General features: G+C 40.3%; 1 protein-coding gene across 1 annotated transcript; it reads left to right on the top strand.

The window, feature by feature from the left end:
- Window positions 1-846: 846 nt before the first annotated feature.
- gpia (glucose-6-phosphate isomerase a) lies at window positions 847-27,052 on the top strand. Its single transcript, XM_021576280.3, has 18 exons — window positions 847-1,030; window positions 2,432-2,522; window positions 6,944-7,012; window positions 7,634-7,753; window positions 8,406-8,489; window positions 11,553-11,699; window positions 11,997-12,068; window positions 12,278-12,322; window positions 12,439-12,492; window positions 13,448-13,508; window positions 13,705-13,748; window positions 13,882-14,034; window positions 14,611-14,740; window positions 14,905-14,981; window positions 15,263-15,391; window positions 15,660-15,735; window positions 26,404-26,470; window positions 26,565-27,052. The coding sequence occupies exons 1-18, from the start codon at window positions 912-914 to the stop codon at window positions 26,686-26,688; spliced, it is 1,662 nt and encodes a 553-aa protein (XP_021431955.1). The 5' UTR covers window positions 847-911; the 3' UTR covers window positions 26,689-27,052.
- The last annotated feature ends 348 nt before the right edge of the window (window positions 27,053-27,400 follow it).

Genomic DNA, 27,400 nt, shown 5'->3' with positions numbered 1-27,400 from the left:
AAAGATTCAATTTTTACAAAATGCCTTGTTTTTTTTTTGTTCCTCTGATTCAGAATCAAATTTTTTTAATGCCGAAAAAATATTAGAAGCCATGTCTCTGAATGTCTCATCGCCTTGTCACATACAAATGATGTTCTGAATTAGGGGGTTCGCCTGGTGTTCTGTTTAAATTTTCATTGTATTCACAGAAATGTCCCTGTATTGATGTGTAATATTGTTATTATTGTTGCAATAAAAAATTAAAGTAGTAAATCTGACATTTTCGAGTTTCCTAGTCCCGACTAGCACTTGAACGCGGCAGAGTTTGCCAGTTTGTATTCCTAAAACCCGGAAATAAATCACCTCTGGCTTGCCATCTCTATGGGAAACGTTTATGTGGAATTAATAGGGGTTTGAAATAAAGTTCGAAAATAAGGTATGAGGTTAACACAGGTTTAAGAGATCGAATGCGTTTTGTTCTATGAGATAATAGCTGTCAGTTAACATGACCTTAATGAATTATAAAGCCTTTATGTGCGTTGTTTTTTTTATTATAATATACGTTCTTCAAAATTCACAAAAATGGATGTGAGGTGATGAGATCATATAACAAAAGGTATAAGATTTCCTAAGCCTGTGTTTACCACAGACGCTATTTTAGGCGTTTATATAAAAACCTTACAAAATCAAAATTTCCCCCATAGACTTTGTCCAACTACTAAAAAGACGCCATTGCTATCAAGACGACTGATTTAACTGAATTTGTCTGTCTCCACACGACACTCGCTGTGCGACCTACGTCATCAATTTGGGCAGCAGGCGTGTCCGCATAGCCCGTTCTTATTCCCCAGCCTCTCACACTGAATTGCCCTTTCATCCTACACGCACGGAAGTGGGGTTTTAACGCGATCATTATCAATTCAACCGCCAACATGGGACTTTCAAGTGATCCACATTTCCAGAAACTTGAACAATGGTACAAATCCAAAGCTGGGAACCTCAACATGAGGGACATGTTTGAGGCTGACAAGGATAGATTCAGCAAATTTAGGTAAGTAAGCTTTCGATTGTTATTATGACCAATAGCCGATACTATACAGACATTTGGCACGGTATCTTGCATCAGTAACGGTATAGGTCAAACAATTGAATACGGAGCTAACGTTAGCTAGCTAACTACATCAATAGAGCCAGTGCATGGGATGCGTTTTTTTGTACACCTTGGTACCAAACAAATGTGAATCCATAACTAAGCTTTACAATGTAAGCAGGGAAGCAATAATAGTCATTTGTCTTTTTAGCTATGTAGTTATCTGGCTAATAGCAAGCGCTTCATACTTGTATGAGTACACAGTACAAGGTCATCGTTTGATCGATTGTTTTTCCAGTCGTAAAACAGCTTAGTATCTGCTTTGTGAATTGTTCATGTTCCATTTCGCTCTACTACACCCAGTTACATTATAACTAGCTATATTGTTATCGAGCTGTCAACTATATTCGTTTTATGTAGGGCCCCATTTAACTGGGTTAGCTTGCTAGGTAATGTTAGCCCTAACTAGCTAAAGCTGTATGCTCGCTTCCTTTCATTCTGCAGCTGGCGTTGGCTATCTACGTGCAGTTTTCCACATACATAGCCTACCAGTAGGCGTTTTATGTCTAGCTAACGAGGGACCTAAACCCAGTATAGACATCTTTTAGGTACCACTGACAAATTTACTGTAACCATCAAGATTGCTGTCACGACGTTCTAACGGAGGGGTCTGAAGTCGCACGTACGCCAGCCGTTAAGCAACAAGGCTAGCTAGCTACGCCCCTACAATAAAACCTGCACCATCTTCCGTTATCAAATCCAACTTTATTTGTTACATGCGTCGAATACCACAAGTGTAGACCTTACCGTGAAATGCTTACTTGCAAGCCCTTAACCAACTGTGCAGTTCAAGAAGAGTTAAGAAAATATTTATCAAATAAACCAATGTAAAAAGAAAAATGTTTTTATTATATTTAAAATAAAGTTGCATAACAATAACGAGGCTATATACAGTGGGTACCGGTACCAAGTCAGTGTGCGGGGTACAGGTTAGTTGAGGGAATGTACACATGTAGGTAGGGGTGAAGTGACTATGCATAGATGATGAGCGTACAAAACAAATGAGTGGGGTCAATGTAAATAGTCCAGTGTCCATTTGATTAATTGTTCAGTGGTCTTGTGGCTTGGGGTAATACAATTGTTAATACAATTGTGTACCTTGTCTATCCAAGCCACACTGTAGCACTGCAACACATACAGTCAGTAACACGTAATCTTGTTACAATTCAGAATAAATGATAAAATGCATCTTCCTGTGTCAATTACATCACTGTACATAGAAATGATAAGGAATTTGTTAGAAACCCTACTTGATCATTCTAGATTATTACATTTGTTTTCTGTTATCTCTTTCCTTGGTAGCACAACCCTTGAGACAGACGATGGAGACATCCTGCTTGATTACTCCAAGAATCTTGTCAATGAGGAAGTCATGAGGATGCTGCTGGCCATGGTAAACATATCAATGTTATGTCTTCTCATAACTATAGCAAACATCTAACAGATGTTTGCTCTCAGTTTTGACTCAATGGGAATGACCGACCTACGTCATGGACCTATACACAGTGATATAAAAATACTTTAAAGTACTACTTAAGTTGTTCTTTTTGAGTATCTGTACCTTACTGTACTATTTATATTTTTGACCACTTTTACTTCACTACATTCCTAAAGAAAATGTTGTGTTTTTTACTCCATACATTTTCCCTGACAAGCCAAAGTTCTCAAATCAAATTGTATTAGTCACATGTGCCGAATACAACGGGTGTAGACCTTACAGTGAAATGCTTACTTACGAGCCCCTAAACCAACAATGCAGTTTAAAAAAATATAGATAAGAATAAAAGTAATAAGTCATTAAAGAGCAGCAGTAAAATAACAATAGCGAGACTATATACAGGGGGATACTGATACAGAGTCGATGTCCGGGGGGCACTGGTTAGTAGAGGTAATATGTACATGTAGGCAGAGTTATTAAAGTGACTATGCGTAGATGACAACAACAGAGAGTAGCAGCTGTGTAAGAGGGAGGGGGGGGGGACAATGCAAATAGTCTGGGTAGCCATTTGATTAGATGTTCAGGAGTCTTATGGCTTGGGGGTAGAAGCTGTTTAGAAGCTGGACCAAGACTTGGCTCTCCGGCTTGCTGTGCGGTAGCAGAGAGAACAGTCTATGACTAGGGTTGCTGGAGTCTTTGACCATTTTTAGGGCCTTCCTCTGACACCGCTTGGTATTGAGGTCCTGGATGTCAGGAAGCTTGGCCCCAGTGATGCACTGGGCCGTTCGCGCTTCCCTGTGCAGTGCCTTGCAGAAAGTCGGTGGGCGATCCGTTGCCAATTCCAGGCAGTGATGCAACCAGTCAGCATGGTGCAGCTGTAGAACCTTTTGAGGGTCTGAGGACCCATGACAAATCTTTTCAGTCTCCTGAGGGGGAATAGGTTTTGTCGTGCCCTCTTCACGACTGTCTTACTCGCTACATTTTGAATGATCCCTTAGCAGGACAGGAAAATTGTGAAATTAACGCACTTATCAAGAGAACATGTGGTCATCCCTACTGCCTATGGTCTGGCGGACACACTAAACTCAAATGCAGCTTTTGTAAATAATGTCTTATTGTTGGAGTTTGCCCCTGGCTTTCTGTACATTTTAAAAACAAGAAAATGGTGCTGTCTACTTTTCTTTTTTATAAGGACTCTGAAATGATTTATACTTTTACATCTACTTTTGATACTTAAGTATATTAAAAACCAAGATTAAGTCCAAGTTTACCATCCAACAACTAATATATATAGACAGCTTTCCTTTGGATAATTCGCAATGCAAACTGCATAGCATTTCACAATGGATTTGCAATTCTTCCAATGCGCTGCGTGCGTAATCACACACAATATTATGTGAAATATTTTTACACAATTTCCATATCAACAATAGAAATTACTGAAAAAGTTAAAACGTTAGTGTCTCATCGAAGTGAAATTCTAGCTTGATAAATCAAATGCATTCAGTGATGTCTTTTCTCGTTAATCAACATTAGCCCAACCTGCAAATTTGATAAGGAAAATGCATTTTGGCCCGTCTTTACTTGTACATTTGTCTGGTGAACCTCTGTGACAGCGCTGTAGAAGTCACAGCAGAGTCCCATGTCCATTATTTTATTCTGCATGGGTCATTCATTCAGAAAGCCATGGCACCCACCATCTCAGATTGTTCTGAAATCGTTTCTGTTGTTAGAAACATAAGATTAGCATTCCTGAAACATTATTTTGTTGAAATTATAATTTGATCTCTGAGAAATTAAGCTAAATGGGCCATTTTTTACATTTTTAGGGTTCATATAATCCTCGATAAATATAGTACCTGACATTTGATTTGACCATAATTCTTCCTAACATTGAGTAAGACATTAGGAATCTAATAAAATGATCAAAAGCCACCCGCGGACCCCGGACCCGTCACCCCAACAACCAGTGTTTAGAGAAATTAGCCATTGAAGTCGCTTACATTGTTTACCCTAAATTCGTGTGAAAGTATAATGTTTTGCCCACTAGATGCTGCTGTTCCTGCTACTACCACCACTCTCGTTTATCCATTTAGCTGGTCGCTTGTGTTCATTAAATGTTTCACACCATTTTTCTTTGCAACTTTGGTTAGAAAACCAATAGCTTTTGTTGCCTGGCTAACCAAACTCCTTGTGCCGGTCAAACGCTACTCCAAGCCCACAGATGTTAGGTTCTTCTCCGCATTGAGTCTGGATCTGAGTACCTCCCTGGCGATAACTAGAACGCAAACTCTTTCCAACCGTTCTGATTGGTCCCAGAAACCGACACACACGGGTAATGCGCCATTTTGAAAATGTGTCATTGGCTTTGATACGCTGATTGGTGATTTTACTTTATTTTGTACAAAACTCTTCATTTTGATGTCACCGCAAATAACTTCAACGATGGTGGTCTCAGACTGAAATATGTAGCGAATATAGAGCAGCGGAAGAATTCAGTTTGAGTCGTCAGGCAATAGCTTTTTAAAATTATGAAAAGAAATTGTGTGGTGAAGTTAGTCCACCATAAAAGTAATTCAGAAATGGGCTAGTGGCTAAAATGTTGTGACAACCCTCATACAATTATTTGGCAGTTGTATCATTATATGTTTTTCACAAAAAATATTAGCAAACATCTCTATGTAGTGTGATTTAATAAAATGTACCTTTTAAAAAAAAAAAACAACACCATTACAAAACAGTGTGTTTGGTACTTTATTGGTTTGCTTGTTTGCCAGGAATGGTCTTATTAATCCAGACCTTTAAGAGGGGCTGTTTCCTCAACACACATAAAGCCCAAGAGAAGGACAAACTGAATTGCTTTCATGGTAGACTCATTTCTTCTGATTAGTGTTGGGTACTAACTTCTAAACATCCTTATTCATGTTACCATATTAGAAATGAGGGCATGGAAATCTACTAAGTGAGAAAGGACATGCTATTGATTTAATCCAGGTAAGTTGACTGAGAACACATTACAGCAACAACCTGGGGAACGGTTACAGGGGAGAGGGGATGAACAAGCCAATTGTAAGCTGGGGATGATTAGGTGACCATGATGGTATGAGGGTCAGATTGGGAATTTAGCCAGGACACCAGGGTTAACACCCCTACTCTTACAATAAGTGCCATGGGATCTTTAGTGACCGCAGAGAGTCAGGGCACCTGTTTAACATCCCATCTGAAAGACGGCTCCCTACACAGGTCAATGTCCCCAATCACTGCCCTGGGGCTTTGGGGTATATATATACTTTTAGACCTGAGGAAAGGGTGCCTATTACTGGTCCTCCAACACCACTTCTAGCAGCATCTGGTCTCCACCCAGGGACCAACCCTGCTTAGCTTCAGAAGCAAGCCAGCAGTGGGATGCAGGGTGGTATGCTGCTGGCGTGATCTCAGGTATCCTATGGAGAGGAGTCAACAGATAAGATAGGGCAGCCGTGAGTTGGGGAGGAGTGAGGAATTTGGGCCGAGGTCAGATGACGTGAGAACGATTTGAATGGCTGGAAAGGAATTCCCTGGCGCCTTGGTTTTTTTATGCGGTTTTAGCAAATTTATATTTTGAGCATCAAAACCACCACAATCGTAAAAAAAAAAAGCCTTAACACAAAATATATATATTTTTTTTATATATAATTGTATTTTTTTTATTTGACTTTTCATAACAGCTTTTTTATTCTATTATCACAGGTTAAGCACTACCCACCCTGACTGCACATCACTGATGTGAATGTATCATACATGCACACAGCTGGCATGGCTCCAGCTGTCAACCCTCATCAACCTTAAGCCTCTTCGCTCTTAGTGAAAGTCTATTTATAGTCCTACCTCTGCATGTCAACTGATTATTGTGGTGCTAGCTACCAGATGGCTGTGAGAAAGGTTGATAATGCAATGCATCTAGTAGCATTTAATACTTCAAATTGTCTCTTCATATTATAGTCACGTCAGCAATTCCGGTCCATTCCCCAACAATAGAACCCCTGAGAGTACATCGTTGACAAACACATTTGACAGATGGAAAATGTCCTTGTAATTGGAGTTTGGCCAGCCCACCCACTTCTATTCATTCATCCAGAGTATCATGCTAGACTAGTACCCTAGGAATGTGGTGAAACGGACATTAAATTCAGACCAACACTTCCTTCTTATGTTTAAGGAAGAAGGATTGCTAAAATCAAGACATTTCTAGTCCTACCGGTATATGCTGTCGCAAATGCTACGCATGTTGTAATAACCTGTTTGTGGGCATTGAGTGATTGCAGATGGTAGCAACAATGTTGCTATTCAATGATTGCAACAATTAACTCTCATTAAGTTGAATCTTTCTTGTGCAGGCCAAGTCCAGGGGAGTGGAGGAAGCCAGAGACAAGATGTTCTCTGGAGAGAAGATTAACTTCACTGAGGTACCAGGACTACCTGAATTATTTTCTCTCTATTGTGGTACTTTGCCTGAACATTGAAACTTTTTTAACACTGGCAGATATAGAAAATTAAAGTTGAGAAGTTCTGATTATACTGCGGTAACCTTGCAAATATAATCATTGTATTGTAATAACACTATACTACCAACGAGATGAGAGGAGGCTACTCTGAAATTTGACAAAGTAGGACACTCACAATAACTATTTTCTAAAGAGTGGGCAGTTGTTGCACACTTTGTGGTCACTATTGCAAAGTCATTCAGGGAAATCGTGGTTCCCACCCACTCTCCAAACACCACTCATGGTGCAATGGCAACATTGTGCAGTCTCATTGAGGAAGTGATTGCACGTTATATAAACATAGGTGTATATATACACATTCGATATGTTTGCACATGCGAAGAATGGTATTCAGATTTTGATATCACTATTTGTATTGTATTGAGATGATTATATTCTATATTAGAGGCTTGGGCAAAACAATGTTGCACTATCCCTTTAAGTAATAAACATCTTAGTCATGATTAAAAAGGATGTTATAATGTTCAAGTTTCTTCCCCCTCACCTAACTGTGTGTGTTTCTGCATGTCTGCGCGCGTGTAGGGCCGTGCCGTCCTCCACATTGCCCTGCGTAACCGCTCCAACACTCCCATTAACGTAGATGGCCAAGATGTCATGCCCGAGGTCAACAGGGTCCTGGACAAGATGAAGGCCTTCTGTCATGTGAGTAGAGTCCAGTTTCAACTGTTACCCCAGCATTTATGCAAGGGCATCTTTACATAGAGATAACAGCTTCTACCCCCAAGCCTTAAGACTGCTGAACAATTCATCAAATGGCCACCGGACTATTACATTGACCCCCACTCCCCCCACTTGTTTGCACACTGCTGCTACTCAATATTTATTATCCATGCATAGTCACTTCACCCCTACCTACATGTACAAATTACCTCAACTAACCTGTACCCCTGCACATTGACTTGGTACGGGCTTGTAAGTAAGCATGTCACGGTAAGGTCTACACTTGTTGTATTCGGCGCATGTAACATATAAAGTTTGATTTGTTCCATCTCTATGCATCTATGGGGAAGTTTCCTGGACAACAGTGTCTGGGAAATTGCCAGTATATTTTTTTTATTGGGTGGTCTTAAACTAAATCTGAATGGATTAAAATGCAACACAGTCACTACACAAATGTAAGATTTGTGAATAAATTAATTCATATAGTTAATTAACTGTATTGTAGTTGACGTGTCAGCTAATGGCCGTTGGAAATAAGAATATTTGAGAAGGAGGTAGATTATCTCTCATTGTTTTTAAATTGAGATGTACGCACACATCTGACATGTGCCTCTTATTTTTTTGTGTGTTGCAGAAAGTGCGTAGTGGCGAGTGGAAGGGCTTCAGTGGAAAGGCCATTACTGATGTTGTAAACATTGGGATCGGTGGGTCTGACCTGGTGAGTGTGTGACTTACTTGTCAAACAACTATTTTCTCATTTCCAATCCATTGTATTTTCTAAAGCCCTTTTTACATCAGCAGTTGTCACAACGTGCTTATACAGATACTCAGCCTAAACCCCCAAAGAGCAAGCAATGCAGATGTAGAAGCACAGTGGCTGGGAAAAACTCCCTAAAGTCGGGAACCTAGGAAAAAGCCTAGAGGAACCAGGCTCAGATGGGTAGCCATTCCTCTTCTGTCTGTGCTGGGTGGAGATTATGAGAGTACATGGCCATTTAGACCAGATTGTTCTTCAAGACGTTCAAATGTTCATAGATGACCAGCAGGGTCTACAGTTCAACACCTTAGGAGTAAATGCGCCCTAGGGACGGCATGGGAGAGAGCGAGCAAGCCAGTGATTCAGCCCCTGCAATAGGATCCGAGGCAGAGAATCCCAGTGACGAGTAGGAGCTGGCCAGGCATAGACTGCAAGGATGGTTTGTTACTCCAGTTTCTCACTTTCATAGGACCCCTCTTAAAAAAGGTTTAGTAGTTTAGCAGATGCTCTTATACAGTGCGACTTAGAAGCACAATTAGGGTTAAGTGTCTTTGCTTAAGGGCACGTCGGCAGATTTTTTTCATCTAGTCGGCTCAGGGATTTGAACCTGCGACCGTGTTTTCGTCTCTCACATGGATCGGCAGACCATTCAATAAAAAAAAACAGCTCTATAGGAAAAATCCCTGCCTACAGCTGTTTGCTTAGAAATTCCCTGAGTAATAAGGAGGCCTGCGTCTTGTGACCGTAGCGTACGTTTAGGTATGTGAGGCAGGACCAAATCGGAGACAAGAATACCGGGAAGTCCATACAATGCTTATTTTCTTTTTTCTCTTTTCTTATTTTCTTCTCTTGTTCCCACGTATTTAAAACAATTCAAATGAAGATGTAGACGTGTCCTATTGTAGTATGAGCTGTATTGGATGCTTGACTGAGTCATGCTGAATATTATAAACTGTAATGGTTCATTATTTGAGTCAGATCCTCTGAGCTATTCAATAGTCTCACAGAGCCATACAGTATATGGCTTTGGTACAGACCTGGGGTAACTATAGTTTTAACTAAGCTTTGTGGAAAGTAAGTATTTTTGGGGTGGGAACAAATAGTTACGATTTTAATACATATCCAACAAAAATCTCAAAGTGACTACTTTTTAAAACTATTTGAATACAGAATTGTTTTTATTTTTGTATATATTTTTTTTATTTCACCTTTATTTAAGGTAGGCTAGTTGAGAACAAGTTCTCATTTACAACTGCGACCTGGCCAAGATAAAAAGCATAGCAGTGTGAACAGACAACACAGAGTTACACATGGAGTAAACACTTAACAAGTCAATAACACAGTTGAGAAAAAAAAGATTATGAGAAATGAGAAAGCAACTACTGCTAAATATTTGAGTACAGATCATAGGAAATTACTACTTTTCTGAAAATATTGGAACTGCATGTTGAAGATGTACTGTAAATAGAATGAATAGAGCACACACAATCTGGTATACTATTCCAAAATGAGTGAGGGGGGGGGGTAGTAGATTATTGTGTAGATCATTGACAAAATGACAAATCAATTTTAACCCCACTTTGTAACACAATAAACTGTGAAGAAATCCATGGAGGTGTCAACTTTCTATAGGTACTGTAAGTATAAATACGTTGACGCTCAACTACTGTATGGCACTTTCAACATGCCACTGAAAAGTTTGAAAGCCACAATTTTGAACCTCTTTGTCCATCTGAGGGTAAGTGTTCTTGTGTCGAATACACACTATACCATATTTCAAGGGATAGTTTACTCCGAATACAAACTAGTGTGATTTTTCACCTACCTTGGCTGTAGTTGATTAAACACGGTAGTTTGGGGATATTTTGTTTCCTTTTGACACTTCATAGCCATGTTTCTACTGTTAGTGTTTTCAGTAACACTTAACATTAAACTGTTCTTCTGCCTCTGTAATAATAAAACTGTAATTCCTTTTGGAGCAACATTCCTTCTATCCCCCTTCAGCGCTTTTTATATATTTTTTTGCATTTTATTAAATGTTTTGCTGGTAACTGCTGTTGTATTTAGTAGTTGCATAATACTTTGGTAATTGCACAGCAATTAGCAGAGTTATCTTATTTGACTTATGTAATAACAGTGTTGCTATTGTAGAGTTACTACACATGTATAGGAACTTGATGTCAAGTGTTACTGTATTACTTTGTCTCACTCATGAAAATATGTGTGTTAGTCATTTTGAAGCTGCAAAAGTGGTCTACTCTAATATTGAGGTGATTCCATGTCCCTCGTGTATTTAATTATAGGTTCTATAAAGATGAACATCTAAGAGCCCTCCAAACTATGCTGAACTATTATGATCATATATTTAGACTGATTCAACTAACTGTCATAGTTTTTGGTACTTCATCAAATATGTAGATGCCATCAAAGATTTTTTTAGGTTTCAAATAACTTGCGTATATTAAAATACCTTAAAATATGATTTGGTTTTCGGAGAGGTATTCAAAATCCTTTGAAATATAATTGGGTTTTCTGAGACCTGTATTTGAAAATCTAAGAAAATAGTTGACTTTTAGTTTAAACTCAACTTTCTTCTACTACCTTGAGTATTTGGAAAGTTGTTATTTTCAAACTACAAAATACAGCTGTTTTCTGCCCTGCTTTGGTATTACAGTAGTGAGCTATAATGGAATTATTACTGTGCCGCTAAGCTCTGGTATAAGCAGAGAATACACTGCTGGGGTGTTGATGCAAAGCTACAGTATGCTGTAGGTGGCACAGTAGGCAACAGAACAAAGAGTATGCTTGAGCTGTTGGCTTGGTACTTGTAGTTACTGGGATTTGATTCAAATAATTTTGTCATGCTGTCATATCTCATAATATTGTGTATCCTCTCTAAGGGCTCTCATGTTGACAGGCTCTGAAGTCCTAATGGATACAGAAAACGCAGTTACATTTTAATTGCACACAGGATAGAGGGAAGTTGAAATGGTAACACCGTAATGTTGTGCATCCTCCTCTCAGGGTCCTCTCATGGTGACTGAGGCCCTGAAGCCCTACTCTAAGGGTGGCCCCAACGTGTGGTTCGTGTCCAATATTGACGGTACACACATGGCCAAGACTCTGGCCCAGCTCAACGCTGAAACCACCCTCTTCATCATCGCTTCCAAGGTGAGACTGACTCAACACACACACACCACCTCCTGTTGCCATGGTTACACACATCCTAAAGCCATAGGGCTCTAGATGCTTAAATAATTCAATGCTATAAATCAATGTCTCATTCAGTGCTATGGGGGTTAATAATCTGTGTGTACATTGTTGTGTTCTGGTAATGTGTGATTCATGTTTGAATAATAATTTATGGTTTGAAGCTGGAAAAGGTGGCAGGATAATGATGCTCCTTCAGTGTCACACGCTGTGTACTACTTCCACCGGGACTCATGTCACACTGTTGTCCTTTTTCAGACCTTCACCACCCAGGAGACCATCACCAACGCTGAGTCTGCCAGGGACTGGTTCCTCCAGACAGCCAATGACGTGAGTAGACTCCTGACAGCCAATCACAAGACACCTTTGTCTGTAACCAATGCCGTTATAAGTTCAGCTTAAATTCAGCCAATGATTTTAATAGTTTCTCTGCGGACAATACATCATTTTAGCCACACAGGTCAGTTTAGAACAGTCCAAAGCGCAGCTGGAGTGTCATATCACATTTGGATCGACTAACTCTATGTTCTTCTTCACAGCAATCTACTGTTGCCAAGCACTTTGTGGCGCTGTCCACCAATGCAGTAAGTGGCCATTTTGAATGACACTTTCCGCCATACATTGTTACCTGCCTGCCGACCGATATATTGCACAAGTAACTTTGACTGTTACTCTTTTTGCTGTCTCCCTTCTCTTCCAGCCCAAAGTGCAGGCGTTTGGTATTGACACAAACAACATGTTTGAATTCTGGGATGTAAGTATACACTTCTATTCACACTGAGTTAGCAGCTGACCCCCGATTTAATAATTGAATGAATCTGAACTAAAGTAAGGCTTTATTTTGCCAATTGACATGGTTTGAATAAAAACCATTTCTGCATTATTTTTCTGCTGGGAGATATTTTGACCACATTCTGGGTGTAGTATTTATTTCAAAATAATTTGGAATGCAACTGTTAAGCGTATGAATTTGTGGATATGGTATCGACACGTTACATTCTAAACCATAGACTCATGCGGTAAAGAGGTCATTTGAACTCGATCAAAACAATGGAAATGCCATTGAAACACATTGGGGAAAGATGCAGTGGGGGAAAGATCCAAAATATTCCTTATTGCTCTCCAGCAAAGTTGGCCTACATTTAGGGTATTGTTTATGTGTATTTCACACTATGTTGAGGTAAAAATCAGAGTGTAATGCTTGTATAAAAACCAATCAACTGTATTACAGTTAAAAATGACTGCATACCACCACCGATTTCTCTATGCTACCAGTTTATATGAACCGGAGTTAGCATTTTGCAGTCACTATTTAATCTGAAAAGGGACTACTTCTCAATGTTATGTAGCAAAAATAGCCAAATATATTCAAATCGGATTTTAGTAACCACATTGTGGGCCTTTTACAATACATCAATCATGACGAATATCCACAGATTTGTTGTATGTGCGCCAATCCGGCGTTCTTCTGTCCCCCATGGTCTGGTTTTAACCTCATCTGTTGGAAATGAGCAATGTTGAAGAATTGGTCTTTTTAAAGAAAGGATGCATCGATTCTGTGTATAATTGCAGTATAGTTTGACTAGTACACTGTCGAGGCCATTGTCTGTTTTTGTATAACTTTTCAAGGTTTTGAGTAAGAAAAAGGAACCTTGCCGCTCTGTAGTGGTTGATTTTGTGACTGTGATGTCATGTTGGCTTTCTCTCAGTGGGTTGGAGGGCGTTACTCCTTGTGGTCGGCTATTGGGCTGTCCATTGCACTGCACATAGGTATGTATGTGTGTCTGTTTGTCAATATTAGAACTCTATGGATGTAGTGTATATTGCAGATTTGCGCTTTTTGTCAAATGCAAGAAGTTGGTATGTGAATTGAAATGTAATTAATCGAAAGCAGCATAACTACTACTAGTAATTAGAGTTTAAGAGTTGATCCTAACACTTTTTTCTACCTCTTGTCACCATGCAGGGTTTGAGAACTTTGAGCAGCTTCTGGCTGGTGCTCACTGGATGGTATGCACATTTCTCCCTCACATAGTGTCAATTCAACCCAACTATTTATCCCCTCTGGGGCAAAATAATCCCAAACTAAATAAATTTAGAATTGGTAATATGTTGTTAACAATGAATGGGTTGTCCTTCCCAGGACAACCATTTCCGCAGCACCCCCATTGAGCAGAACGTCCCCGTTCTGCTTGCCGTGCTGGGTGTCTGGTACATCAACTTCTTCCAGGCCGAGACCCATGCCATGCTGCCCTACGACCAGTACATGCACCGCTTCGCTGCATACTTCCAGCAGGTCAGGCAGGCGGCCGTACATGGGTTCAAATACTATTTGAAATCTTTAAAAATACTTTGAGCGTTTGGCACGCCAAGCATGTTGAAGCAGGTGGGTGGGGTTTGCACTTTGGAAATGTTATATTGGTTCCATTCAACAGACAAGTCCGAACAACCGCAGCTGAAGTGATTTGAAATGATTTCGTATTTCAACCCAGTTCTGAGTAATACAAGCAGGCAGGAGCCAGGAATGGCCATATGCTAGGGCTGTATGGACGGGGCATCTGTTTGGGCTAGACAAGAGAAACCAGGGACAGGATCATGTTGAGTAGACAATTTGAATTTAATTGGATAGGTGATAGTAAGTAATATGGTGAAAACTTGCTGAAGCTTTTGCTTACACCTATCCAGTCTGTCAGATCTTCAAAGGGAAGGAAAATACTTTCTATTAAGGGTGACTTGCAGGTGCACTAGAATATAAGAAGGGATTCATAATCATAGATTACCTTACACCGCTTCCTTTCAATGTTTCACCTTTTTTATTTATGAAGCAAACATTTCAGTCTAACCAACAACTTTAACTGTCTTTCATCCACAGGGCGACATGGAGTCCAACGGGAAGTACATCACTAAAGATGGAACTCGTGTCAACTACCACACTGGACCCATCGTCTGGGGCGAACCCGGAACCAACGGACAGCATGCCTTCTACCAGCTCATCCACCAAGGTAACTGCCACACACCTGTCCTGTCCTCCAGACCCTTGTTCATAATATAGACTGTTACAGTATATGAACCAGTTGCTATTATATCATTCCCTAATAACTGCTGAAATTAGATTAAAATAAAACGTGACCTTTCTATGTAACCATTTGTGTGTTGACCCTTCTAGGCACACGTATGATTCCTGCTGACTTTCTCATTCCTGCCCAGACACAGCACCCCATCAGGGACAGCCTCCACCACAAGGTAGTGCACCCTCATGGCTCCCTAAATGTATTAGTACCCTAATGGCTAATCCAACATCCTCTACGCTTACACCCTCACTCTGCCACATAACCTATTCTATTGTTCAACCATCAAAACTGTCAACTCTGACTTAATTTATTCAGACTTGAATTCATTTCATTTTTTCAGACTAATATTATTTTTCAGTCAAACCCAGAATTATGTCAAATGTACATACAGAGTTTGATTTAAAACAGTTCATTAATATGTATGTTTTTGACTATACCTCTGGATCTCCATAGATCCTGATGGCCAACTTCCTGGCCCAGACGGAGGCCCTGATGAAGGGGAAGACTTCAGACGAAGCCAGGAAAGAGCTGGTGGCCACTGGCCTGGGAGGAGCAGAGCTGGAGCAACTGCTGCCACACAAAGTGAGTGGATTTACTCATCAGACACAGTTGCATTACTTTTGACCAGAGCCCTATGGGCCATGAGGCTCTTATCAAAAGTAGTTTACTATAAAGGGAATAGGGGACACAGTAACTGCCACACTTACCAGACAGACACTGGGCCAGTCTATAATCTATTGATGAAAAGATATGCACCATTTGATTGTTAGTGTTGTCTCTGGATTATGCTTTGATGTACAGCATGTTTGGTCAATTATTGTTGAACACTGTATTTTACCCTCAATGAAAGGTCTTCCAGGGGAATAAGCCCAGCAACTCCATTGTTTTCAAGAAGCTGTCACCCTTCATGCTGGGAGCACTGGTTGGTAAGTACTGTAGTAGCTGTTGTCATGTCAACAGCCAATCCCTGCTCAGAATAAAACCTTTGTATTTTATAATATTGATTTATAGAATCGTTAAGGAAGAGGTGCACATGTGCGTACCGATAGGACACATGAGTGAGTAGCTCCATTTTGTACAACCAAAACTATGGTTATATGTAGAAGCCAGACAACAGTTTTTAAATTAATTATTTAAAATCGATAGATCAACATATCCCCAAGCAACTGGGGGAGAGTGAGCGGTCAGTTATGTACAACAGAGAACCAATCAGTTGGTAAAGCGACTAGGCAACACAACCCAAACAAGCCATAGCTTCCCTCAGAAGAAAAGACAAGGAACAACTTGGAGATGCAAATGAGAGTAATGAACAGCTAAAGGTTGTCTAGGAAAACATTTGTTAAAATGCTCTCAATGCACACCAAAACAAACAAACTGTTACAATCAGTTGTTAAAGTAGATTAGCTGGAAAAATAAAGTATATTCTATAGTTGTAGACATACAAGGTGTGCGCATGAATGAACAAGACAATAAAATTAGCCTTCAGGAAACAAGTTTGCGAACAGCAAGAAAACAGAATGAGACGAAACAACATGAGAATATTGTCCTTACCAGAAGATAAGGAAAAAGGAGACTTTTCCAGCTATGTGGTAAAACTGATATCAGAGGAGCTTGGCGTGGATATATCACAGAAGGATCTGGAAAGATTCCATCGGCTCGGCGTGAAACGGAAGAACACTAAATGACCTCACATAGTTCCACAGCTTGAGGATTACCATCAGACCAAAGTCAACATTCTGAAGGTACAAGGGGAAAGGAGAACTCCATGGCCCAGTCCATTCGATTCGTCCAGGACCTGTCTGCTAAGCTGAGAAAAAAACAAACAATTCATTCCAATCAGACAGTCAGTGGAGGAAAAGGGAATTGAGTCTCAACTCCGCTTCCCGGCAGTGCTGTGGGTATAGAAAGGAACACAAAAGATGCAATTCACAAGTGCCGATGAAGCCTGAAATAGGCTGCAAGAAACCATTCCAGTTGAAAGAGAGCCCAATGCCCTGAGAGAACTAAGCTGGGCTACACTAGTCTACATGCAGCGATGCCCAAGACCAGCTTATTGTAACTTGAGGCAATATTTTTTTATTTAACTAGGCAAGTCAGTTAAGAACTAATTCTAATTTACAATGACGGCCAGGAACAGTGGGTTAACTGCCTTGTTCAGGGGTAGAACGGCAGATTTTTACCTTGTCAGCTCAGGTATTCGATCTACCAACCTTTTTTGGTTACTGGCCCAATGCCCTGACCACTAGGCTACCTGCCACCCTCCCCCTAATACAATCTAAACTCTATTTTCCCCAACTACTTCTCTAGGAAGTAACAATAGACATAGCTGATACCAATGAGCTACATGGACACTGAAAAGACAATACAAAAGAGTGGGCGTGAAGGGGTGTGTATGTGTCTGCATGTGAATGGGAGTGGTGAAGGAGGGTGAATATGTGTAGGAGGGCTGGAGAGAATGGGTATGTGAATGCATAGGGTATGTGTTGCATGTGAATGGATGAGTAAGTCGATATATTGATGGGTGTAAATGTGTCTGAGAAGAAGAATGGGTGGGAAACAATGGGAGGTTGGGATAAACTTTACCTGGGTGGATAAGGGAGGGCAAAGATGGGAGGTGGTGATTGGCTTGGGAAGGCAAGGATGGGAGGTGGTGATTGGCTTGGATGGTAGGTTGGAACAAGCTTGGGTGGGGTAAATGGGAGTGAACTGGGAGGGTGAGGTGGAGACAGGTTGGCTTGTGAAACAGAAGGAAGGATTTAACTATACTACAATGTATTTTGGTGACTTGCAAACCTGCTATAAAATGATAAAAAGTTCTGGACAGATTAGGAGAGGATGTGAAGTCATTATTCCGTGTTTGTCATTTATAGTTAAGATTCAATGGTGATTATTAGTGAGAGTGGAGAGGGGCTTATGCGATTGGGACAGGTTGACTGGGAGGACATCAGACACTTCTGTGTGTGGGGCCCTCTACTCATCCCACTTTAGTCTCTCGGTGGACCCACTCTCCCCAAGTAGACCCCCAGCAACTATACTTTCATTTACAAGGTATTACAAACTGACCACAGTATTTAATTGGCAGTCTTCCTCCATTGTATGTACAATGACATAATCCACAGACTGTTGGTACATTAAGGCCGAAAAAGGCATAGCGCCTCAAAGTTCAAAAGGTACTTGCTCACACGCTCTATATTTTAATTATATCATAATTATGTATTCATACTATGATATTTAATACATTTGCAACCTGTTTCTGCTTTGTCATTATGGGGTATTGTGTGTAGATTGACTAGGGGGGGGTATTTAATCCATTTTAGAATGTAATAAAATGTGGAAAAAGTCAAGAGATCTGAATATTTTCCTAATGCACTGTATACACTGAACAAAAATATAAACGCAACACGTAAAGTGTTGGTCCCATATTTCATGAGCTGAAATAGAAGATCCCAGAAATGTTACAAAAAGCTTATTTCTCTCAAATTTTGGCCACTAATTTGTTTACATCCCTGTTAGTGAGTATTTCTCTTTTGCCAAGATAATCCATCCACCTGACAGGTGTAAAATATCAAGAAGCTGATTAAACAGCATGATCATGACACAGACCCACCTTGTTTTGGGGACAATAAAAGGCCACACTAAAATGTGCAATTTTGTCACAATACCATAGATGTCTCAGGTTTTGAGGGAGCGAGCAATATACATGCTGACTGCAGGAATGTAAACCAGAGCTGTAGCCAGAGAATTGAATATTAATTTCTCTACCATAAGATGCCTCCAAGGTCGTTTTAGAGAATTTGGCAGTACGTCCAACTGGCCTCATCCGCAGACCACACCAGCCCAGGACCTCCACATCCGGCGGCTTCTCCTGCGGGATCGTCTGAGATCAGCCACCCAGACAGCTGATGAAACTGAGGAGTATTTCTGTCTTTATTAAATACCTTTGGTAAAAATAGAAAAGAATAGAGGGCCTAGAGAGCTGCCCTGCAGTACACCACACTTTACATGTTTGACATTTAGAGAAGCTTCCATTTAAAGAAAACCCTTTGAGTTCTATTAGATTGCAATATCGTGGATTCAGAGCTGAGGTTGAAAAACTCAACATTTTTTTCAACTACAGGTTATGGCCAATAATATCAAAGGGTGCACTGAAATCTAACAGTACAGCTCCCACAATCATCTTATTATAAATTTATTTCAACTAATCATCAGTCATTTGTGTCAGTGCAGTGCATGTTAAGTCCCCTTCTTTATAAGCATGCTGAAAGTCTGTTGTCAATTTTTTTACAGAGAAATAGCATTGTATTTGGTCAAACACAATTTTTTCCAACAGTTTGCTAAGAGCTGGCAGCAAGCTTATAGGTCTGCTGTTAGAACCAGTAAAGGCCGATTTACCACTCTTGGGTAGCGGAATTACTTTGGCTTCCCTCCAGGCCTGAGGACAAAGACTTTCCTCTAGGCTCAGATTAAAAATATGACAGATAGGAGTGGCTATAGAGTCAGCTACCATCCTCAGTAGCTTTCCAACTAACTTGTCAATGCCAAGAGGTTTGTCATTATTGATCAATGATAATTTTCCCACCTCTCCCACACTAACTTTACAAAATGTTCTTTATTTGTTTTTTTTTTATGCATGAATAAAATTGCTCACTGTTCATTTGTTGGCATTTCCTGCCTAAGTTTGCCCACGTTGCCAATTAAATAATCATTAAGGTAATTGGCAACATCAAATGGTTTTGTGATGAATAATCCATCTGATTCGATGAAAGATGGAGTTGAATTTGTCTTTCTGCCCATAATTTCCTTTAAAGTGCTCAAGTTTTTTTTCATCATTCTTTATCATTGATCTTGGGTTCATAATACAGTTTCTTCTTTTTGTTGAGTTTAGTCACATAATTTCTCAATTTGCAGTAAGTAAGCCAACCAGACTTAATAGCCACTCCTATTGCCCCATCTCTTTCAACCATACATTATTTAAATTCTTCATCTATCTATGGAGCCTTAACAGTTCTAACAGGTGCATCTTTATCAATAATTGGAAGAAGAAATGTTCATAAATTGCAGCGTCTGGATGCGCCTCATTAGTCACATCAGACCAACATATGTTTAACATCATCCACATAAGATTCACAGCAAAATATTTTGTATGATCTCTCTTACACTTTTAGGCCAAGCTGTTGGAACTTTGACTTTCCTGGATATAGCCACTATATTGTGATCACTGTATCCAATGGGTACGGATACAGCTTTAGAACAAAGTTCTACAGTATTAGTACAAATGTGATTGATACATGTGGATGCTTGTTCCCGTAGTGTTTGTAAACACCCTGGTAGGTTGATTAATAACCTGAACCAGATTACAGGCACTGGTTACAGTAAGAAGCTTCCTCTTGAGTGGACAGCTTGATGAAAACCAGTCTAGATTCAGGTTCCAAAGGAAGTAGACCTCTCTATTTACATCACATACACTATCAAGCATTTCACACATATTAGTTAGATACTGACTGTTAGTACTTGGTGGCCGATAGCAACACCCCAAAAGAAAAGTCTTTAGATGTGCCAAGTGAACCTGCAACCACAACACTTCAGTAACACTTGACATAAGATCTTCTCTAAGCATGAGAGGAATAAGTCTCTGAATATATACAGAAACACCTCCCGCATAAGCATGTATTCAGGACATAGAGTTCATTTCTTAGCCATATTTTTTGCAGTTTTACTTTTGTGCCATATTCCAAACAGGATGCATGTTTTGGAATATTTGTATTTCACACTCACTCTCATTTAGGTTAGTATTGTGGAGTAACTACAATGTTGTTAATGCTTTCTCAGTTTTTCTCTATCACAACCATTAAACTATGTAACTGTTTTAGTGACCATTTGGCATTATGGTGAAATCCCTGAGCAGTTTCCTTCCTCTCTGGCAACTGAGTTAGGAAGGACACCTGTATTTTTGTAGTGACTGAGTGTATTGATACACCATCCAAAGTGTAATTAATAACTTTACCATGCTCAAAGGGATATTCAATGTCGGCTTTTTTTTTTAAATGTATTTTTTTACACCCATTTACCGATACTTGCCCTTCTTTGAGAGGCATTGGAAAACCTCCCTGGTCTTTGTGGTTGAATCTGTGTTTGAAATTCACTGCTCAACTGAGGGACCTTACAATTACCTCATCTCTGTATCCCACACATACAGATAGTCATTAAAAAAATAATGTTACACTATTATTGCACATGCAACTTATGTACATTTTTACTCCTGAATTTATTTAGGCTTGCTATAACAAAGGGGTTGAATGCTTATTGACTCAAGAGATTTAATCTTTTCATATTTTATTAATTTGTAAAAAAATGTCTTAACAATTCCATGTTGACATTATGGGGTATTGTGTAGAGACCAGTGACACAACATCTCAATGTAATTATTCCATTTAAAATTCAGGCTGTAACACAACTACATTTGGAAAAAGTGAAGGGATGTGAATACTTTCTGAAGGCACTGTAACTAATGAAATTCGATACATACAGTTCGAAAATGTACGCTTAGTCCAGTATAAAGTAATGTATAGAATTTATTATACAAGAGACAACATTCACAAATTCTACAGTACAACAGCAGAGTCATGTCTTAAGTGTAAAACTAACAATGACTCAATAATCCATGCCTTTTGGGAATGCTATAAAGTCAAAGTTATGGGCGGAGTTAGAAAGTAATACAGAAGTATCAAATCACATTTATTTATATAGCCCTTCGAACATCAGCTGATATCTCAAAGTGCTGTACAGAAACCCAGCCTAAAACCCCAAACCGCAAGCAATGCAGGTGTAGAAGCACGGTGGCTAGGAAAAACTCCCTAGAAAGGCCAAAACCTAGGAAGAAACCTTGAGAGGAACCAGGCTATGAGGGGTGGCCAGTCCTTTTCTGGCTGTGCCGGGTGGAAATTATAACAGAACATGTGATTATTATTATTTGACCCTGCTGGTCATCTATGAACATATGAACATCTTGGAGAACATGGCCAAGATGTTCAAATGTTCATAGATGACCAGCAGGGTCAAATAATAATAATCACAGTGGTTGTTGAGGGTGCAACAGGTCAGCACCCCCAGGAGTAAATGTCAGTTGGCTTTTCATAGCAGATCATTCAGAGTATCTCTACCGCTCCTGCTGTCTCTAGAGAGTTGAAAACGGCAAGTCTGGGACAGGTAGCACGTCCGGTGAACAGGTCAGGATTCCATAGCCGTAGGCAGGAACAGTTGAAACTGGAGCAGCAGCACAGCCAGGTGGACTGGGGACAGCAAGGTGTCATCATGCCAGGTAGTCATGAGGCATGGTCCTAGGGCTCAGGTCCTCGGAGAGAGAGAAAGAAAGAGAGAATTAGAGAGAGCATACTTAAATTCACACCGGATAAGACCGGAGAAGTACTCCAGATATAACAGACTGACCCTAGCCCCCCGACACATAAACTACTGCAGCATAAATACTGGAGGCTGAGACAGGAGGGGTCAGGAGACACTGTGGCCCCATCCGATGATACCCCCGGAGAGGGCCAAACAGGAAGGGTATAACCCCACCCACTTTGCCAAAGCACAGCCCCCACACCACTAGAGGGATATCTTCAACCACCAACTTACCATCCTGAGACGAGGCCGAGTATAGCCCACAAAGATCTCCGCCACGGCACAACCCAAGGGGGGGCGCCAACCCAGACAGGAAGATCACATCAGTGATTCAACCCACTCAAGTGACGCACCCCTCCTAGGGACTACATGAAAGAGCCACAGTAAGCCAGTGACTCAGCCCCTGTAATAGGGTTAGAGGCAGAGAATCCCAGTGGAAAGAGGGGAACCGGCCAGGCAGAGACGGCAAGGGTGGTTCGTTGCTCCAGAGCCTTTCCGTTCACCTTCACACTCCTGGGCCAGACTACACTCAATCATATGACCCACTGAAGAGATGAGTCTTCAGTAAAGACTTAAAGGTTGAGACCGAGTCTGCCTACCCATGTGGGAGACGCAGACCATTCCATAAAAATGGAGCTCTATAGGAGAAAGCCCTGCCTCCAGCTGTTTGCTTAGAAATTCTAGGGACAATTAGGAGGCCTGCGTCTTGTGACCGTAGCGTACGTGTAAGCATGTACAGCAGGACCAAATCCGAGAGAGAGGTACGAGCAAGCCCATGTAATGCTTTGTAGGTTAGCAGTAAAACCTTGAAATCAGCCCTTGCTTTGACAGGAAGCCAGTGTAGGGAGGCTAGCACTGGAGTAATATGATCAAATTTTTTGGTTCTAGTCAGGATTCTAGCAGCCGTATTTAGCACTAACTGAAGTTTATTTCGTGCTTTATCCAGGTAGCTGGAAAGTAGAGCATTGCAGTAGTCTAACCTAGAAGTAATAAAAGCATGGATTAATTTTTCTGCATTTTTGGACAAAGTTTCTGATTTTTACAATATTACGTAGATGGAAAAAAGCTGTCCTTGAAACAGTCTTGATATGTTCGTCAAAAGAGAGATCAGGGTCCAGAGTAACGCCGAGGTCCTTCAGTTTTTTTTTGAGACGACTGTACAACCATTAAGATTAATTGTCAGATTCAACAGAAGATCTCTTTTGTTTCTTGGGACCTAGAACAAGCATCTCTGTTTTGTCCGAGTTTAAAAGTAGAAAGTTTGCAGCCATCCACTTCCTTATGTCTGAAATACAGGCTTCTAGCGAGGGCAATTTTGGGGCAACACCATGTTTCATTGAAATGTACAGCTGTGTGTCATCCACATAGCAGTGAAAGTTAACATTATGTTTTCGAATGACATCCACAAGAGGTAAAATATATAGTGAAAACAATAGTGGTCCTAAAACGGAACCTTGAGGAACACCGAAATGTACAGTTGATTTGTCAGAGGACAAACCATTCACAGAGACCAACTGATATCTTTCCGACAGATAAGATCTAAACCAGGCCAGACCTTGTCTGTGTAGACCAATTTGGGTTTCCAATCTCTCCAAAAGAATGTGGTGATCGATGGTATCAAAAGCAGCACTAAGGTCTAGGAGCACGAGGACAGATGCAGAGGCTCGGTCTGTTGCCATTAAAAGGTCATTTACCACCTTCACAAGTGCAGTCTCAGTGCTATGATGGGGTCTAAAACCAGACTGAAGCATTTCGTATACATTGTTTGTCTTGAGGAAGGCAGTGAGTTGCTGCGCAACAGCCTTTTCAAAATTTTTTGAGAGGAATGGAAGATTCGATATAGGCCGATTTTTTTTATTTTTTTTTATTATTATTTATTTATTTATTTTTTATTATTATTATTATTTTTTTTTTTGTATAAATATATTTTCTGGGGCAAGGTTTGGCTTTTTCAAGAGAGGCTTTATTACTGCCAATTTTAGTGAGTTTGGTACCCATCCGGTGGATAGAGAGCCGTTTATTATGTTCAACATCGGAGGGCCAAGCACAGGAAGCAGCTCTTTCAGTAGTTTAGTTGGAATAGGGTCCAGTATGCAGCTTGACGGTTTAGAGGCAATGATTATTTTCATCATTGTGTCAAGAGATATAGTACTAAAACACTTGAGTGTCTCTCTTGATCCTAGGTCCTGGCAGAGTTGTGCAGACTCAGGACAACTGGGCTTTGAAGGAATACGCAGATTTAAAGAGGAGTCCGTAATTTGCTTTCTAATAAACATGATCTTTTCCTCAAAGAAGTTTATGAATTTATCACTGCTAAAGTGAAAGTCATCCTCTCTTGGGGAATGCTGCTTTTTAGTTAGCTTTGCGACAGTATCAAAAATAAATTTTGGATTGTTCTTATTTTCCTCAATTAAGTTGGAAAAATAGGATGATCGAGCAGCAGTGAGGGCTCTTCGATAGTACAGTGCAGTATCTTTCCAAGCTAGTCGGAAGACTTCCAGTTTGGTTGGCGCCATTTCCGTTCCAATTTTCTGGAAGCTTGCTTCAGAGCTCGGGTATTTTCTGTATACCAGGGAGCTAGTTTCTTATGAGAAATGTTTTTAGGGGTGCAACTGCATCTAGGGTATTGCGCAAGGTTGAATTGAGTTCCTCAGTTAGGTGGTTAACTGATTTTTGTCCTCTGACGTCCTTGGGTAGGCAGAGGGAGTCTGGAAGGGCATTAAGGAATATTTGTGTTGTCTGTGAAATTATAGCACGACTTTTGATGCTCCTTGGTTGGGGTCTGAGCAGATTATTTGTTGCAATTACAAACGTAATAAAATGGTGTTCCGATAGTCCAGGAGTATGAGGAAAAACATTAAGATCCACAACATTTATTCCATGGGACAAAACTAGGTCCAGAGTATGACTGTGACAGTAAGTAGGTCCAGAGACATGTTGGACAAAACCCACTGACTCGATGATGGCTCCGAAAGCCTTTTAGAGTGGGTCTGTGGACTTTTCAATTTGAATATTAGTCACCAAAAATTAGAATATTATTTGCTATGACTACAAGGTCCGATAGGAATTGTGGGAACTCGATGAGGAATGCTGTTTTTGGCCCAGGAGGCCTGTAAACAGTAGCTATAAAAAGTGATTGAGTAGGCTGCATAGATTTCATGACTAGAAGCTCAAAATGTGCCATTTTTTTTTTTGTGTGTGTAAATGTAAATTTGCTATTGTAAATGTTAGCAACACCTCCGGGATACATGGGGATACATGGGGAATATGGTCGCTAGTGTAACCAGGAGGTGAGGCCTCATTTAACACAGTAAATTCATCAGGCTTAAGCCATGTTTCAGTCAGTCCAATCACATCAAGATTGTGATTAGTTCATTGACTATAACTGCCTTTGAAGTAAGGGATCTAACATTAAGTAGCCCTATTTTGAGATGTGAGGTATCACTATCTCTTTCAACAATGGCAGGAATGGAGGAGGTCTTTATCCTAGTGAGATTGCTAAGGCGAACACCGCCATGTTTAGTTTTGCCCAACCTAGGTTGAGGCACAGACACGGTCTCAATGGGGATAGCTGAGCTGACTACACTGACTGTGCTTGTGGCAGACTCCACTAAGCTGGCAGGCTGGCTAACAGCCTGCTGCCTGGCCTGCACCCTATTTCATTGTGGAGCTAGAGGACTTAGAGCCCTGTCTATGTTGGTAGATAAGATGAGAGCACCCTTCCAGCTAGGATGGAGTCCGTCACTCCTCAGCATGCCAGGCTTGGTCCTGTTTGTGGGTGAGTCCCAGAAAGAAGGCCAATTATCTACAAATTCTATCTGTCTGCATATTTCAAGATATGACATGTGAGGGTGCAGTGGGATACCTGATGGGTTGGACAATATTTTTCTCGTCAATCATCTTGAAAAAAATATATACTCAACAGGAAATCGACCAGTCCTCCGTCTTTAGCAAAATGGAAAGGTCAAATGCTTTATCATATAAATGTTGAAAGTGTGGAGAGAAACAAAATGGCCGTTTTGAGGCAATGTGGCAGAGAGTGATGCGGGCGCTGGAGATGGGGGTGTAAGTATGTGGCTCTTGGAAGGTGTGATGTTTGTTGTATTTGTATGTTTTGTATTTTTTATTTTTTTATTTACGTTACGTTTTCTATTTACATTTACCGGTACTAAGTTTTCTTTTCTGTTTTCCAGCCATGTACGAGCACAAGATCTTTGTGCAAGGAGTCATCTGGAACATCAACAGCTACGACCAGTGGGGGTAGGTGTCAGCGAGAAGCATATATTTAATTCTAAATATATACGTTTGCCTATATTTTATTGTATATCTGTAATATTCTCCTTCCTACCCTCAGAGTTGAGCTGGGCAAACAGCTGGCCAAGGCCATTGAGCCGGAGCTGAGGGACAGTTCCGAGGTCCACACTCACGATTCCTCTACCAACGGGCTCATAAACTTTCTCAAGAAAAACTCAGCCTAATTCCTTCTCTTCTTCATGGCTGACCTTTGACCTTTACCCCCTGGCTGATCCCTATTGGAACCATACTATTGCCTGAACTATTCCACATTGTAGTCCTGGCCCCAACTTATAGCCCCTTGACCCGCATAAAAGAGCACTTTACAATTGTGATCACCAGTCTGTTTGAGTGTTTAAGTGAATTGTAAGATTTAACTATATAATTAAATGTGTATTACAGCTCACCTAATAATGGAATCAGTCACTTTTGGGAGGAGGGGAAACTCTTGCTTAATATTAGAATGTGCAGATATTACTGTAGGTGACAAGGCCCCCTCACTCTTACCTAGTCAACACTGACTTACCAAATAAATGTAATTTGTCACTACACGGTTGTGTCTTGTTAATTTTGAGTAAATTAGGTTTTATATGCTACGTACACATGATAATGATTTTCTGAAGCAACGTCCTATCTGTTTAAAAGTAAGGCCTACTTCATTTAATGGCAAACCAACTACATATGAAATGTTATTTCAGTAGCTATTTAAATATTTAAGTTTAATGAGTTTGTCTTGACTAGATGTTATGAGAAAGAATTTAGGGAGCGTAGTTTTTTCAAATACATGTTTTATACTTGAAATAGATTGTAGCCCCGACCCAGCAATAGTAACAGCACCGTCAGATACATTTTGGGGAAAAAAAATAGCAAGCCATTATAAGTTTTGTATAGACCCTC

This window comes from Oncorhynchus mykiss, chromosome 2 (assembly GCF_057628025.1).
Source record: "Oncorhynchus mykiss isolate SJ-2025 chromosome 2, ASM5762802v1, whole genome shotgun sequence".
Lineage (NCBI taxonomy): Eukaryota > Metazoa > Chordata > Actinopteri > Salmoniformes > Salmonidae > Oncorhynchus > Oncorhynchus mykiss.
Note: the sequence above shows the minus strand (reverse complement) of the source record. Positions and strands in the feature narration are given on the sequence as shown.

Bases quoted from the DNA above. Each gene is read 5' to 3' on its own strand.
- gpia (XM_021576280.3), top strand. From the start codon at position 912: ATGGGACTTTCAAGTGATCCACATTTCCAGAAACTTGAACAATGGTAC. The intron at 7,013-7,633 runs GTACCAGGACTA...GCGCGCGTGTAG, and splicing joins AGAAGATTAACTTCACTGAG to GGCCGTGCCGTCCTCCACAT. The intron at 14,982-15,262 runs GTAGTGCACCCT...GGATCTCCATAG, and splicing joins GGGACAGCCTCCACCACAAG to ATCCTGATGGCCAACTTCCT.